The 15,479-nt window shown below is 45.3% G+C and overlaps 2 protein-coding genes and 1 non-coding gene across 3 annotated transcripts in view; all 3 read left to right on the top strand.

The window, feature by feature from the left end:
* The window catches only part of LOC103130551 (uncharacterized), a 4,939-nt gene extending 3,244 nt beyond the window's left edge, over window positions 1-1,695 (top strand). Inside the window, exon 2 of the transcript XR_001660304.1 lies at window positions 812-1,695. This is a non-coding gene — a transcript (uncharacterized LOC103130551). The remainder of the gene's footprint in view (window positions 1-811) is intronic.
* Window positions 1,696-1,795: 100 nt separating this feature from the next.
* On the top strand, window positions 1,796-8,278 carry ppp1r3b (protein phosphatase 1, regulatory subunit 3B). Its single transcript, XM_016666012.1, has 2 exons — window positions 1,796-2,094; window positions 6,078-8,278. Exon 2 carries the CDS (start codon window positions 6,103-6,105, stop codon window positions 6,943-6,945), a length of 843 nt encoding a protein of 280 aa, XP_016521498.1. The 5' UTR covers window positions 1,796-2,094; window positions 6,078-6,102; the 3' UTR covers window positions 6,946-8,278.
* A 2,373-nt stretch (window positions 8,279-10,651) lies between these two features.
* Window positions 10,652-15,479, top strand: part of LOC103130558 (NACHT, LRR and PYD domains-containing protein 12-like) — a 9,556-nt gene continuing 4,728 nt past the window's right edge. Inside the window, exons 1-5 of the mRNA XM_007541977.2 lie at window positions 10,652-11,387; window positions 11,502-13,293; window positions 13,365-13,538; window positions 14,032-14,205; window positions 14,312-14,458. Coding sequence (XP_007542039.2) covers window positions 11,081-11,387; window positions 11,502-13,293; window positions 13,365-13,538; window positions 14,032-14,205; window positions 14,312-14,458 — 2,594 coding nt within the window. The 5' untranslated portion in view covers window positions 10,652-11,080. The remainder of the gene's footprint in view (window positions 11,388-11,501; window positions 13,294-13,364; window positions 13,539-14,031; window positions 14,206-14,311; window positions 14,459-15,479) is intronic.

The raw sequence follows: 15,479 nt of genomic DNA, 5'->3' as shown, positions 1-15,479 counted from the left end.
TTCTGTGGTGCGGGTCCAGTAGGTTCTGCGGCGCGGGTCCAGTAGGTTCTGCGGTGCGGGTCCAGTAGGTTCTGTGGTGCGGGTCCAGTAGGTTCTGCGGTCCGGGTCCAGTAGGTTCTGCGGTCCGGGTCCAGTAGGTTCTGTGGTGCGGGTCCAGTAGGTTCTGCGGTCCGGGTCCAGTAGGTTCTGTGGTCTGGGTCCAGTAGGGTCGGGTTGTTTTCTTGATGTTTGTCCCAAACCGACACGCAGCGCCAGCCTGGTTCCTGCTTCTGGGTCAGAGTGGGAACTCCCGTCCGGACTGTGACCTTTGAACCTGCGGTGGCAGCTGCTGCTCTGCTGTCAGCAGGTCAGGTTTCACCATCAAACAAATAAAACTTTTACTGAAGCTTTGATGTAGTTTGTTGTTAATAGAAACTAGTTCAGCCCCCCTCCACCCCCTACAGCTAGCATAGCCTGTAATGAATGCTAAGGCTAGTTAGCATAGCCACTGATGACAGCAGATAGTTTTCTTGTAACTGTAAATTGTTTCCATTAGCACATTTAGCAGCGCGTTCATGAAGTGATTGACAGCGCTCAGCCCCACCTCCTGGTTCTGATTGGCTGTTTTAAGTCGAGAGCAGAGCAGGAAGGAGACGGATTATCTGTTTCCTAACAACATGGAGGCAGATTTAATAAATATGGAAAACAGACTTAGTATTTAATAAAGTTCCAAACTGCAGCTGTAGAGGAACCTTCAGGTTCTGGTCGGGTGTTCAGGGAGGAAGTTCCAGGTCTGAGGATCTGAAGGCCCGCCTCTCTCTCTGGTTCCCAGTGTCTCCTGCAGCTCAAGGCAGGAATCTGAAACAAGAGAAGAAGAAGTGGACTTCCTGTCAGCTGTCTGCCTCCCGCCTGGACAACCTGGAATAACTCCTGCTGTCACTGGAAACCAGTCAAACCAGTCCAAATAATCTGGATGAAACTTTTCCTCAGAGGACGTGGTTGTGAATCTGTTTATTATTATTTATTCATAAAGTCATTCTGGACTTTCATTTATTAACATTTTATCGTTTGTTTGTGTTTCTGCAGCAGCAGAACCAGTGAAACGGGTTCTGGACTAGTTACAGAGGTGACAGTAACTAGTCCCATTTACTCAGTTACTTGAGTAAAGTTATCCAGTCGTCACCAGGCTGCGTGGAAAATAACACCAGATTCCATTTACAGCGTTAATACAGGAGCTTCAGCCTCATAAGTTTTATATTGAAAAATGTTGGTTTTTTTTTGCTGAAAACTTGATATTTTGTAATGTTTTTTTAGCCTTTAACATATGAAACTTCACAGTTTTATATTCATGCCTGGTTGCTGACATCATTTTCAAACATTAATGATGAATTTTCAGAATTTGGCTGAACTGTTTTACATTTTTATCAAATATTTTCACTTGAGTGACAACATGGAGAATTATTAATACTGGAGCAGCAGAGTGAGGAGCTGAAGCAGAACCTCAGGACCGGGCAGAACCAACCTGGACCTCCAGAACCTCAGCAGAACCATGGGCTGATCTCACTGGCTGTGGTTTTCTGTGACAGTTTGTCCTTCCACTGAACTTTCCATTCATACGGCTGGACAGCAGTTTGTTTTAATCTGTTTGGATTTTCAGAGCAATAAATACGTGATATGAAAATGTGATGAATTAATATGAAATAAATTAAATCTTCAAACATTTTAATTGTTCTATAAACGCTGCAAAGACAAGTTGGACCGAGTCTGTTGGTTTTAATGTTGTTTTATCAGTTTATTTATCCAGAACCTTCCAGGTTCCTCCAGGTTATTCCAGGTCCCTCCAGGTTATTCCAGGTCCCTCCAGGTGGCCGCCCCTCCTCCACACACAGCAGACCCTGACTCTGGTGATCACTCCGCCTGCGCGCGCCCTCATTGGCTGCGTGGACGTTTTCACGTGGAGCCTGCGTGGGTCTTTGAAGTGGAGACAGAAAGTGCAGCGGCTCCTAGTTGCTCTGTGGCAGCGGAGAGGGGCGGCAGGTGGCTCCAGGTGGCTCCAGGTGGCTCCAGGTGGGGACGGAACCGCGACCGGCAGGTGTTGGTCAGAACCTGCTCCAGGTAAACCTCCGCACCGAGGCCCTGCGCAAACTCTGCGGATTATTGCGCTGCGTGGAGCGTCGTTTATTGTTTGAGCAGCATAGAAACAGCAGAAACGATTCAAACACCGAGAATCCGGAGAAATATTCAGAAAACTGAATTTCTGGAGCCGGAAGCTTTAATTGAAAACAACCAACTGACAGAACCGTTTATTCTGCTGCTGTTTGAAAAGATGAATGAATGAATGAATGAATGAATGAATGAAGTTTGATTTAATAGTCCAGCTGTAACAGCTTCCCTCTGCTTCAGCCTTAAAACTGCAGTTTGCTGCAGAAATCCGGATGAATTCTGGCTCAGTGAAGGTACCGTGGTTCCGAAGCGGTTCCCGGGTCAGAAATCGGTTTTCAATGCCAGAAGCGGAGCAGGGCTGAAACGCGCTCAGACAGACATGGCGCTGGGAGGTGGAGGTTCTTCTGGACCGAGCAGGCTGGGTCTGGTTCTGGACAGAAGGTCTGGCTCCTCTGATCCGGATTGTTCGCCTTCCCTGGAAGGTCAGCGGGTTTTCCTGATGTGGGTCAGATCCACGCAGTCAGTCACGGACACAGATACACATCAGATAAATGAACTTAACGAAAAGAACGATCCGGTTCAGGCTTCTGGTTCAGTTCTGGCCCGGATGAGATGTCGTGACTTCCTGTTGAAAATCTTTGATTTAGAAACGGAGGTTGTGAGGAAGGAACTGAGAACTTTTCACATGGACTCAGTTTCTGATGTTCTGATTATTGATCCCTCCATCCTGATTGGATGGTTTTTATTTAGTTTTTGAATCAGAATCATGAATCAAAACGTGGCAGCAGAGAAATGACATTTAAATGCTTCATGTCCCTTTGGACTCTGGCTGGTTCTGCTGTGCTGATCCCAAACCGACCCGGTTCTCCTCAGCAGGTGAATGTGATCTGAAAGAAGCCAGAACGGAGGAATCGGGCCAAACCGGCCCTGATAAGAGGCAGCAGGGAGCCCAGCGCTGAACATGACCCGGTTCAGTTCCCACTTTAATCTGCACAACCGTTTATTTTAATCAGATATAATGAGATGGAGGAATAAATCCAACCCAGTCATTCACACTGAATATTGGTGGAGCGCAGTCAGTCAGTCAGTCAGTCAGTCAGTCAGTCAGTCAGTCAGTCAGTCAGTCAGTCAGTCAGTCAGTCAGTTTTATTTATTTACAGTTTTATCAGAATGTTTTAAAGCTCCAACATAAAAACAAACTTGGAGCTTTGGAGTCGCTTCAGATTAGTGGTGAAGTGAAACTGGCTGGGCTAACGGCTCATTGAACATCATCACAGTTTTCCACGACTCGGTTTCTAAACCATAACTGCTGCAGAACAAACGGCATGGATCTGATTTCTCAGTTTCATAATCATGTTCTGGACTTTGTCGTGAACATCTGATCTCCTTCTGGACCAACAGTGGAAACGCAAACAGCAACCGGCTAACAGGACTTCAGGCTCTTTCCATGTTTTATGTGCAGTTTCAAACATTAAAGACAAAATATTCATTTTAAATTCACTGAAATTTTGTTCAAAGTCTGGAGAAGTGAAAGACTTTCCAAGTCAAGATGAGCGAACGTTGTGCTGACCCGGTTCTACTGGACATTCGATAAAACCTGAAACGGCTTTAGCTTCAGGTTTAATGTGGTTTAATCCAGAACCAGGACAGTAAAACCATTTACAGTCTGACTTTCTGAGCTGAACGTGGAGGAGTGCAGCTCAAAGACGCGTCGGATCGGAACCAAAAAATCACAACATGGATCTGAAGGTAATAAAGGAATCATTTCTGCTCCGCAGCGTCTTCTGACTCTGCAGGCATTTGACTTCATTTATGTTGTCAAACAAACCTGGTGGAAACTGTTCGGTAAAGTTTTTACAGCTGTAAATAACTCGGTAACAGTGATTGGTCTGAAGACATTGATGATCTTCATTGATTAATAACCGAGTATTTTACCGTCTTCAGGTGTAAAACCCACAGAGTGAGCCCTCCATGTGGAGCCCTGCAGTCCGAGCAAAATAAACCTTCCTGTTCTCACCGTCTGCCCTCCAGCAGGGCTGTGAGGCCCTGGGGGCCACATTTCGCTTCTCGGCCCGGTTGGGTGTCGTGTGGGCAGAAACAGGAAACATGGCTGGTTTACCAGCCAGCCCGCTCATGGTGGCGTCTTCTGATTGTCTCGGGTCCCGTCCTTGGTTCTGTTGATGCAGGTGAACTGAGCCTCTGGCTTTCTGTTTGGTTCATATTCAGAGTTCTGACTCAGAATCCCTGAATTCATCTCGTCGCTGATTTAAAGGCTCGGTTGGTTGTGCTCACGGTGGCCTTCACATTAAAGGCAGAGAAACATTTTCAGACATTTTAAATACTGTTTCCTCTTTCTTTAAAACTTAGAACCAAAGTGGCGAAAAAAGTTCACCTATAGATGGACTTTAAAAAAAGTTTAACCTGAAAACTTCTGCAATGTTTAACATGCATGGAGGTCCTGGGTGGTTTCAGTCTGCTGTTGGGACGGCAGAACCGAACCCAGAAGGTCAGCGGGATGATCAGATCTGCAGCATCAAGTCTCTCAGTCCTCTGACCCGACACTCGGTGGTTCTGGTGGGTTAAACTGCCTCTTCTGATGGATCAGTGTTTGGGTTTCATGCTACGTCATTTTCTACCATGTTGCTGTTCCTGAAAACACAGATGAAGACCTTGGCGGTTCTGTTTCATACCCAGCATGTCAGCTTGTGTAGACCAGATATTGCTGCGTACGCCTGTTGTTCCCTGAGGTCCAATGAGAACGCAGCCGGCTCAATGTGACGTTGAGGCAACGGAAACACGGAGGGAAATCTAACAGACAAGCCGCATCGACTGCCGTGACGCACCAGAAAGCCTGGTGGACATCGGAGACGTATTTTTTAAAATTGTCTTTTCTCTGTTAAATGTGGTCTATAAACACAGCCAGTCGGCCATGTTGGTTTCCTCTGACATCACGTTGGATCTGGAGAGGTTTTCATCTGATTGAGTGAAACTGGTTTGTGTGTGTTGCATTGACCAAACCCACCATAGAGCTAAAATCGTCTGACAATCTTACACTCTTCCCGTGAGAACCAGGCATTTCCCTTCCTGAAACCGACCAGCTGGCCGTGGACTGTCCAGTTCTTGACTCCGAGGTTTTGACAAGTTCATTGGGGGCATTTGCAGAAAGTTTCTTTGGGGGCGTTCCCCTCCTGGTGGCGTTGGGCCCCTCTCTGTTTGCGTTGCAGTAGGTGGTGCGGGTCCACAGCAGGGTTCTGGTTTTGAGTGCAGATTTCTGTTAACCTAAATGCAGAGACTTCATTGTTCTCTGTTTGCACAGCAGTGTCCAAACAATGCAGCTTGTTTTCTCTGACGCCTCCTGTCGGCGCTCAGCTCTCTGCTGAGACTCAAAGGTTTTCCATGACGTTGCAACCAAAATATGCAGCAAAACCTCCAGAGAAAATATTAAACAATCCATTTATCCTGTGCTAAATGGACGGGTGGTAGCTGAGGGGAGCATCATGAAATGTTTTTGTCTTGAATCTTCATGTTTCTCCTGAACTGTAGAGACGGACACACTGAAGATGGGAGAGTTTTCCGGGGCTGGTGAGGTCTGGGTCAGAATGTGGCCCCAGTACGGCAAAGGGATTTCTACAGATGTCTTTGTCTTAACCAAGGAAAACCAAATGGTTTTTGCCTTCGTTCAAAATTTTAATTATATTTTTAAGGTCTTCAGATTGTTTGAAAGAACTTCTAAAAACTGATGTTAAATTCAACTATTTCTTTTCTTGAGAAAATTGAGTCTAGACCCGACGACGGCCAACGTTTCTACAGGCAGCTTTGACCAGATGTTGTGAAAACGATGGATGTAGCAGAGCTGAAGCGAGAGCGGCTCTGAGGAGCAGACGCCTTGTGAAGCTCTCACTCAGCACTAACAGTCTGACTTCTCTGTGTTTCAGCGATCAGTTTCCTCCGGAGCCCGACATGCCGATGGACGTGACCATGCCCCTCTACCTGTCCAAGGAGGAGTTCGTCTTCACCACCACCTCTACGGTACAGAAGTCGGTCCGGAGCTCCTGCCTGAGGTTCCAGCACACAACCTGTGTCAACAAAACTGAGCCTGAAGATGGCGCCATCACCAGCAAAGACACGAAAAAAAAGAAACGCGTTACGTTTGCCGACCACAAAGGTCTGTCCTTAACCAAGGTGAAGATCTTCTCCAAGTTCACAGACCCCATAGAAATCCCTGCGAACATTCAGGAAATGCTGAGCTCCAAGCTCACGCTGTCGTCCATGGAGGAGGACAAACTGGTGCTGGATTTCACTCAGCCCTCCTCCGACTACCTGCTGTTCCGGCAGAACCTGGAGCAGAACCTCGTGAGCCTGGAGCACTGCGTGCTGAAGGAGAAGGCCTTTGCAGGAACCGTTAAAGTAAAAAATGTATCGTTTGAGAAGTCCGTGATGCTTCGGGTGACCTTTGACTCGTGGAAAAGCCACACGGATGTCAGCTGTGAATATGTGAAGGACACGTACCCGACCTCGTACAGCGACACCTTCTCCTTCGAGGTGTCTCTGCCCGCCGAGATGTGGCCCAACGAGCAAGTGGAGTTCGCCGTGTGCTACAAGGTGAGCGGGAACGAGTACTGGGACAGCAACCAGGGTAAGAACTACCGCATCGTCTGGTCCTACATGAAGACAAACCACCACTCGGACTCATCGCAGTTCGGGATCCACTTCGACCGGTACGGCAGCCCCACCTGTTCACATGGACTCTTCCCTGACTGGCCGAGTTACGCCGGCTACGAGAACATCGGGCCTTACTACTGAACTTCTGATGTCACAGTTTTTAAATTGCACGTTGTCAGTGATGACTGGCTTGTTTTAAAATGGTTTCTGTCATGCTGGGTTGCTCCTGAAGTCCGTTTTACTGTCGATGCTGGATCACACTGCAGACCGAGCCGGACCCTGAGCCGGGCAGGTGTTCATCATCATCATCATCCCAGATCAGATTTTAAACCTGCTGTTGTCACAGGAACTGTAACTAACCAACCAAACCTCCTCCAATAAGCCTTGAAGTTCTCGGGTTTTAACCTTTGGAGGGACGATCTGAGCAAACCGGAGCTGCTAACAGGAAGTCCAGTTGTTTTTATTCACCGGTTAAGATCACCAAGTCACCGAGCACCTGAGGTGCCCTGAGGTGTCCTGCTGCCACTTCTACAGGGAACATTTTTAAGCCATTAACTCGTTTATTCTCAGAAAGTTTCGTGTTCAGGAGGAACTTGGTGTTGGGCAGCGGACTGGAAGCTGAACAACATCCCTCAAAATGTCCCGGTTTCCTGATCTAACGAGCCTGGATCAGAGTAAATTCACTTCTTTAGCTCATTTGTTGTGAAGTTGTCTTTGTTTGTGAACACAGTATTAAGCCATCACAGATACGCCGAGGATCCCACATTGTTCCTGTAGTTGGTTTTCTGACAGTTTAAACACGGTTGCTGGCCCGTAAAGTTCAGGGATGTGAAGTTTTTAACGTTCTGCTGATGATTCAGGCGGTTCCTGCGTCGGCTGCAACCTGCTGGCAGAAGGTCGGGTGCCGACGGTCTTGTTTTATCAGCAACCTTGAAAAGTGAAAAAGTTGCTTTATTTCACCTTAATCTGTGCCGTTATTGTGAGAACAATCAGAAAATATTAACTTGGACACCTTTTCTTTAAAGTTGACTGTGAGGAGTTTATAGTTTCATAGTTCTCAGATCAACAGGGTCGCAGTGGTTTTTGCTTCAAAGCACAAATTTGCACATCACTAAATGCAGAGAGAAGACGGAGATTATCAGATCTTTGGTTTTAAAGGGAAACGAGGGAAATGGAGGCGGTAATTTTCCCCGCTGAGAAAACGAAGTTTCCTCGGCTTTCAGAGAATCTGTCTGTGCACAAAACCCTGAAAATGAATAAGCTATATTTCATTTAGTAGTTTGATGAGCGTGTGTGTGTGTGTGTGTGTGTGTGTGCGGCCTCTGCTTTCAGGGACTGAATGACAGAAGTAATTTTTAACAAAAGGTTAATAAAGTTCTGCCATGTTTTACTCATAAAGATGAAATTCTGTCTGTGACAATAATCTGCTGTCATCAAAATCTGAAGAACAATAAAAAGTATATTTTTATCCCGACGCTGGTTGGATGACTTTTTTTTATATAAGTCAAATTAGTATTTAAATAAATAAAAGTATTCTGGTAAAGAATAATCAGAATACTCTTAGAGATCAGAAAATGCTCTTTAGCTGCTCATGACTTCATGTTGTCTATGTTTTGTATCTTTAAGCTAATTTCATTTCCTTTTATAATTTTACAACAGATTTTTGTTGACATGCTCTTTAATTCTGGTAATTTTCTAGATGTTTCTCCAGCAGGGGGAGCCACATGCTGACGTTATGTGACGTAGAGCTGTATGTAAATGAGGAGGCGGACCAGGACAAAGTCTCATTGGTCCAAATCTGTCTCTTAATTTCAGCTAAACCACCACAATCAGCGTTTTGACTCAGAATATTAGATTACTGTGAGGTGTTTGGTTGCGTTTGGCAAACAGGTGCAGCGCTGCCACCTAGTGCTGCTGGGCAGTTATGCTTTTCTATCGGTAAATAAACTGAAGACATTAATGCAGCTTAATGGGGAAAAGTATTAGACCAATACTTAAAATTTAGTTTAGAAATTTCTAAAATAAAGCAAATAATGGCTAAATGTAATATAAACAATTTAAATGACACTAAGAGGTTGGCAGGTTAAAACCCAAATTTAACCTTCACAATCCAAGAAAATCTTAATAAAAGTGGATATATTTACGCCCAAGTGAAGACGATGGAAACTTATTCTGCACAATCTAGTAATGGATAATATTCCCAGAACCAGTCTGAATGTGATGGAAAAAAATCAAGCCAAAATAAAATCTACAGTTAGAAACGACTGTATATCGTTCCTAATCTCCAGAAAAAATAGTTTCTGGAGATTATAAACGGTTTCTAATCTCAGTGTAGGTTACATGTTATGATTTATATCTGTGTTAATTATTAACTGCTACACAATATTTTAAAGCATCTGTCCTAGTTTGATGTGTTTATTACCAGACGGAGGTCAAAGGTGGAAGTGCTCCTGGTTTCCAAAACAAAGAAATGTTTAACTAACGAAAACCTGCAATCACATCCTGACTGCCAGCAGCTCCAGGTTTGGATCCACCTGGAAACGCGGCCGTAGAGTAACCCCTTCAGTGCCACTGCAGCTGACCAGTAACACTAATTTATCTGTCACAAACTAAACAAAGTCAATAAATGCAAGTTGCCTCTTTTGTTTTCCATCAATATTTAAAATCCAGTTATGAACCTGATGGGTTTAATGGCTTTACTGACCCAGATCAACAAACCATCACTGGAAGGGCCTGGGTTGGGACAGTATGGCAAGACATTTGTATATTTATTCTTGCAATTAGCCACATATTCTTTCTTTCTTTCTTTCTTTCTTTTTTACAAATGTAAAACTACAGTTAAAACTTTTCCCCAAACTAACTCGATATTCTGCTGCCACCAAACTCACAGGTCTTTGGATGGAGCAGCTGAACACATTTCAGTTAAGTTAAGTTTTAAAGATGCAGGTTGGTGCACACATGTAGGGCTCACCAGTAAACTAGTGGACATTTTCTGCTTTTGCTAGTTTTGCATGTTGGGGTTTTAAATGTTGATTAGTAAGGCATAATTTTCATCTAATTAGCCCAAGTCAGGGTCTGCTAGCCAGGACTTTTACTAGGGAACATTTTGTGAACTTCGGGGAGAAAAAGTTCTAGTAAGACAGAATGATGAACTGGTATCTCTGAAAGTGTTTTCAACTGGTGTATCAAAGTGTTCAGTGGTTCCTGGTGCAGAGGTGATACGTGCACCAGTGCAGTGTAGTTTAAACTAACAGAGATGAATGACGCCAAGGCCAATGAGTGAATCTGGAAACGTGTTGCCACAGCGGGAGTTTGCTGAACCTGTGGGCTGCTCTCTGCGTCACGGGGCTGTTTGCACTGAGGCTGGGAGTGAAATGTGACAGGTAGCATGTTGAGTCTCAGCATGCTTTAAAAGCTGAGGAACTGTTGGATTAACTGATGATGTGAAGAACTTCAGACTGCAGACGTTCCAAAGCTTTGATCTTTAACTGGTGAGTTCAACTCTGTTAAAAGTACAGAAATGACTGAACCTCATCATTGAACTCTCTCCAGAAGCACAGAGCCTGGATTTTATAACCTGGAAGGTTCATTTATATGGACGTAATCAGTAAAAGACCCACAGAGTAAAGAAGCCTTTTGTCAAAGCTTTTGCTCCCTCAGCTGTCATGTTCACGCGGTGAGGAAGGAAGTGGTTTGATGAGAGCAGGACTGGCTAAGAAGCATCATGTAAATGATTTTATTCTGTATGTCACGATCCACTCTGTCCAGAAAAACCAAGACAGAATTTCTTTATGCACCGTTGCATGAAGTGAGGCTGAACGGTGTGGTGGCCGGAAAGACAGGAGACATTATGAAACTGCAAAACGTTTCAGGGATCTCATTTCTAAAGGCGGCATAAAAGCAAAACACTGACTGGAAATGGTGAGACAGCATGTCTGAATAACCGTGGCAGCAAAGCCTCCGTTTCTAACAGTTCTCCTAAAAGTAATAAAAATAATGCATTTTAATCAGACGGCGTCTTTCAGGGCTTTTCTAATTATTCATGACTGATGAACACAGCAGAGCTTCTAGTCGGAAACTGAAGGCTGACCAGCAAAAACAGGAAGCCGCTCAGTCTCACCACTAAGAAGAAACTACGACACGCAGACAACAGGACCTGTTTTCCATTAGACCAGCTGTGGTTTGCTTTCAAATGATATACAAACACCTGCTATGAGTCAGAGCTGGAAGCCTTCATGCAATCTGAAGCTGAGGTTTAAAATGTTAAAATGAACAAATGCTAAAATCAAACTATTTGATCTGTGTTCAGCAGGACCCAATGGCTCTGAAACAAATACTGTTTGAGACCCTGCAGCAGCTGGGAGATGAAGAATTTCGTAGCTTTAAATGGTTCCTGCAGCAGTCAGATGAGCTCGATGGTCTTCCAGTCATCCCAAAGAGTCATCTGGAGAACGCAGACCGACAGGAGACGGTGGATCAGATGGTGCAGAAGTACAACCACCTGGCTGTGCAGGTGCTGAAGAAGAACCTCCAGAAGATCTACAGAAATGACCTCCAGCATCAGCTGGCAAACATCCACAGAGGTACGTCACCAGGCAGCTGGTCAGGACTGATCAGTTGGTCTTTTGGGCCGGTGATATAGAAGCAACCAGTTAGTGATTAATGTTCTGTTCCTTGTGTGTTTCTGTCCTACAAAGACATGGAAAATCCACAATCTGTTGGAAACCACAAAGAAAGGCTGCAATCAAACCTCCAGGACACATTCAGGTGTAGACATGAAGGGTGGAGCTCAAAAAGGAACACAGTCAGTTTAGACGACGGCTACACTGAGCCGTGCATCACAGCAGGAGACCGGCCCGCCTCCAGGTTCATCAGAAGGATTGAAATGGCGTTTGGAGAGCCGTCTGAACCAAACATCAGCAACATATTCACACACCCGTCAGGAGCAAAGACAAACGTCAGAACAGTGATGACCAGCGGAGAGGCAGGAGTGGGAAAAACCTTCTTGGTTCACAAATTTGTTCTTGACTGGACAGAAAACAGAACCAGTCAGGATGTTCATCTGATATTTCCCCTCAACCTGGTGAATTTCCCAAGGCAGGAGACTCTCAGTCTGTCTGAACTGATCCACACGTGTATTCCTGGAACTGCACACATGACAAAGGAGGAACTCAACCGCATCTTCACGTCACTGCAGACATCAGGAAACTCTAATTTTGATAAGAGCGAATATAAAATCATTTTTGTGCTGGATGGGCTGGATGTGAGCCAACTTCCTCTGGACTTCACTGCTGCAGAAAAACTGCCTGTTGATGTGACCAAAGCTGCTCCGGTGGAAACGCTGGTGACGAACCTGATTCGAGGGCATCTGCTTCCCTCGGCTCGCCTCTGGATCACCACGCGACCTTCAGGCGCCGGCCAGATTCCTCCTGAGTTCATCGACATGGAGACAGAGCTCCGAGGTTTCTCTGAGCAGCAGAAGGAAAAGTACTTCAGAAGGAGATTCAGAGACGAAGAGCAGGCCCACAGGGTCGTCTCCCACATCAGGATGTCACCGAGCCTGCGGTACATGTGCCATGTCCCAGCCTTCTGCTGGGTCACGGCTGGAGTTCTGCAGGCTGTGTTAAAGACCAGCACTGGAGGAGAACTGCCCAGTACTTTAACTGGGATTTACATTGAGATCCTCATGGCTCAGATCCAAACCATGAAACAAAAGTTTGGCAAACCAAAGAGCTTGAAGTACCTGGAGACCTTGATGAAACTTGCTTTCAACCAGCTAGAAAATGGTGGCCTGTCATTTTCTGTGGAAAGCATAAAGGAGGACGACGTTAACAGCTTCGATGAGTTTTCTGTATATCCAGAAGTTTTCTCACAGTTCTTCAAGGAGGAGCATTGTCTGAAGATGAGTGGAAAGAAAGTGTTTAGCTTCCTCCACTGGAGCATAGTTGAGTTTCTGGCTGCTCTGTTTGTCGTCTCCCGCATTGGAAACAAACCAAAAACTGCTTTCCCAATTCCAGGCTTCATTTACAGCCAAAAGCAGGAGACCTTCTATGAAATCATCGACAAAGCCGTAAAGAGTTCAGATGGACACCTGGACACATTTCTTCGCTTCCTCCTGGGTCTTTCTCTGCAAAGAAGTCAGCTTCATCTTGAAGATCTACTGCCGCAGACAGGAAGTAGCTCACAGAGCAGGCAGCTGACTGTTGATCATGTTAAAAGTAAAATCAGAAACAGTCCTTCTCCAGAAAGAAAGATCTCTCTGTTCCCATGTCTGAATGAGCTGATGGACGGTTCTGCAGTTGATGAGGTCCAGCAGTTCCTGAAAGCAGAAACAGGATCCGTGGATGAACCGTCTCATTGGTCAGCGCTGCTCTTCATATTACTTTCATCACTAACAGACCTACATGTGTTTGACCTGAAGAAATACTTCCCTTCAGAAGAGACTCTCCTTGCTCTCCTGCCAGTGGTTAAAACCTCCAAGACATCACTGTGAGCTTCAGCTTCATTATGACGAGCTGAACAAAGAAAACAATTTACTGAGGTTTCACTGTCTCTTCCAGGCTGACCGGCTGCAGCCTTTCAGAGAGAAGCTGTGCAGCTCTGTCCTCAGTCCTTAGCTGCCGGTCCTGTGGTCTGAGGAAGCTGGACCTGAGCAACAACGACCTCAGAGATTCAGGAGTGGAGCTGCTGGCTGCGGGGCTGAAGAGCCCTGACTGTAAACTGGAAACTCTCAGGTCAGCATGGCCCGACTTTTACAGATTAACGGGACGTTTCCCAGCCGGGATCTGATGGGAGAGACTCAGCATTGGCATTGCTAAATCAGTCAGTGGTTTCCATGTTGCTAGTTAAAAACGGTAGACTATTTGAAATAGGAGAGCAACAGATTGGTGATATTTCTGATCTCTAAAGTTTAAAGAATGTGGTTTAAACAAACAGCAGGACCTCTTTTTCTCTGGTTGTGAACCTTTTTAGCATCACATCGTAACGTTCTTGAAGTAATTTACCTGGTTCCAAGTCTCTGGTAACGAACCTCCAGTGCAGCAACCAAAGCCCTTCAGCTGCAGAGCCGAGGTGAGAAGCTGGACGGAGCGTTGATGACATGAAGCTCCTACAGCCAGCAGCTGCTCAGACACACAGCACAGCAAGATAACTGAGAGAGAAAACACACACACACACACACACACACACACGCTGACATGAATATTCAGAGTTTCTTCCTCATTTCAGGCTCATCTGCTGTAACTTGTCAAAGGGAAGCTGTGGGACTCTGTCCTCGGTTCTTGGATCAGAGACCTGCAGCCTAGAAGAGCTGGACCTGAGCAGCAATGACCTGCAGGACTCAGGACTGCAGCTCCTATCTGCAGGACTCAGCAGTCCACACTGTAAACTGGAGACTTTAAGGTCAGCTTTTATTGATTAACAGAAATATCTAGGCTTTGTTCTACATTAAAGCTTCCAGAAAAGTAAAATAAAAAAACACTTTTCTATGTCTCCGTCTCTGCGTAAGGGTCTGTGACTGTAAGCTGTCAGAAGATGCTTGTGATGCCCTCACGCTGCTGGAGTTACGTAGTCTGAGACAGCTGGACCTGAGGAGCAACGAGCTGGGCCCATCAGGAGAGGAGCTGTGTCAAAGATGTACACAATTAACTATTTGGTGAGTAAAAACATCCAATCGTGGCTTTCACAGCAACCCATTTCCCACAAACGTTCACACTGCAGCCCGAAGTGACCCAATTCTGATTTTTTTTTCTGTTATGCGACCTAAGTCTGATCTTTTCATAAAAGTCTGAACAACATAAGTTGGATTTTGCATTTTTTTGATTTTTCTCAACAAATGTCACTATTCTGCGTCCTGATGCACGAGGGCGAAGAAAAACCACCACCATGACGGACTATAATGAGGATTAAGTTGTTAATTTGCTGCTCCGGTCGGACAACAACCTCAACTGTAAGCTAAGCTCCACCGTTAGCCTCCATGTTTACTTCTGCAAACACTGAGACTCCAAACACTGTTATTGCGCCCTCTATTGTGCATGCAGGACACGTTCAGGCTGGGGGATATGAGGAAAATCTAATATCTTGATATATTTTTGCTATATCACAATACATGATATATATCACGGTATTCTTAACTGATCTCCAATGTTATTTTAGACTACAGACACCTTGCAGCGTGATGTCACCCAGGCCAGCTCCATTTCTCTGCTAGACCCATTTAAAAAGTGACGCAGTATTGTTGCTTTGAACTACCTATACTATGACTAGATAACAGGGTGAGAAATAAATTTTAATTAAGAAAAAAAAATAGAGGGAAGTAGACAGTGATGCTTGACTTTGACAAACTTAACAAATAGATGTGCTGTGGAATAAGGTGTGTTTTGGTTCAGCTAAATAAAAAGGCAACAAACACACAAACTGACAGATCATCAGTAAAGCAGGTGTTTAAATTAGCTAATCACCCATGGCTGTGTTAGTGTGGCTAATAGCAGCAGTGGCTAAGCTACCACCGCTGTTAGCGTGGCTAATAGCAATGGTGGCTAAGCTACCACCGCTGTGTTAGCGTGGCTAATAGCAATGGTGGCTAAGCTACCACCGCTGTGTTAGCGTGGCTAATAGCAGCGGTGGCTAATCTACCACCGCTGTGTTAGCGTGGCTAATGGCAGCGGTGGCTAATC

Source organism: Poecilia formosa, unplaced genomic scaffold (genome assembly GCF_000485575.1).
Source record: "Poecilia formosa unplaced genomic scaffold, Poecilia_formosa-5.1.2 Scaffold646, whole genome shotgun sequence".
NCBI classification, from domain to species: domain Eukaryota; kingdom Metazoa; phylum Chordata; class Actinopteri; order Cyprinodontiformes; family Poeciliidae; genus Poecilia; species Poecilia formosa.
The sequence above is the reverse complement of the archived record's forward strand: the minus strand, read 5'-3'. Positions and strand labels throughout refer to the sequence as shown.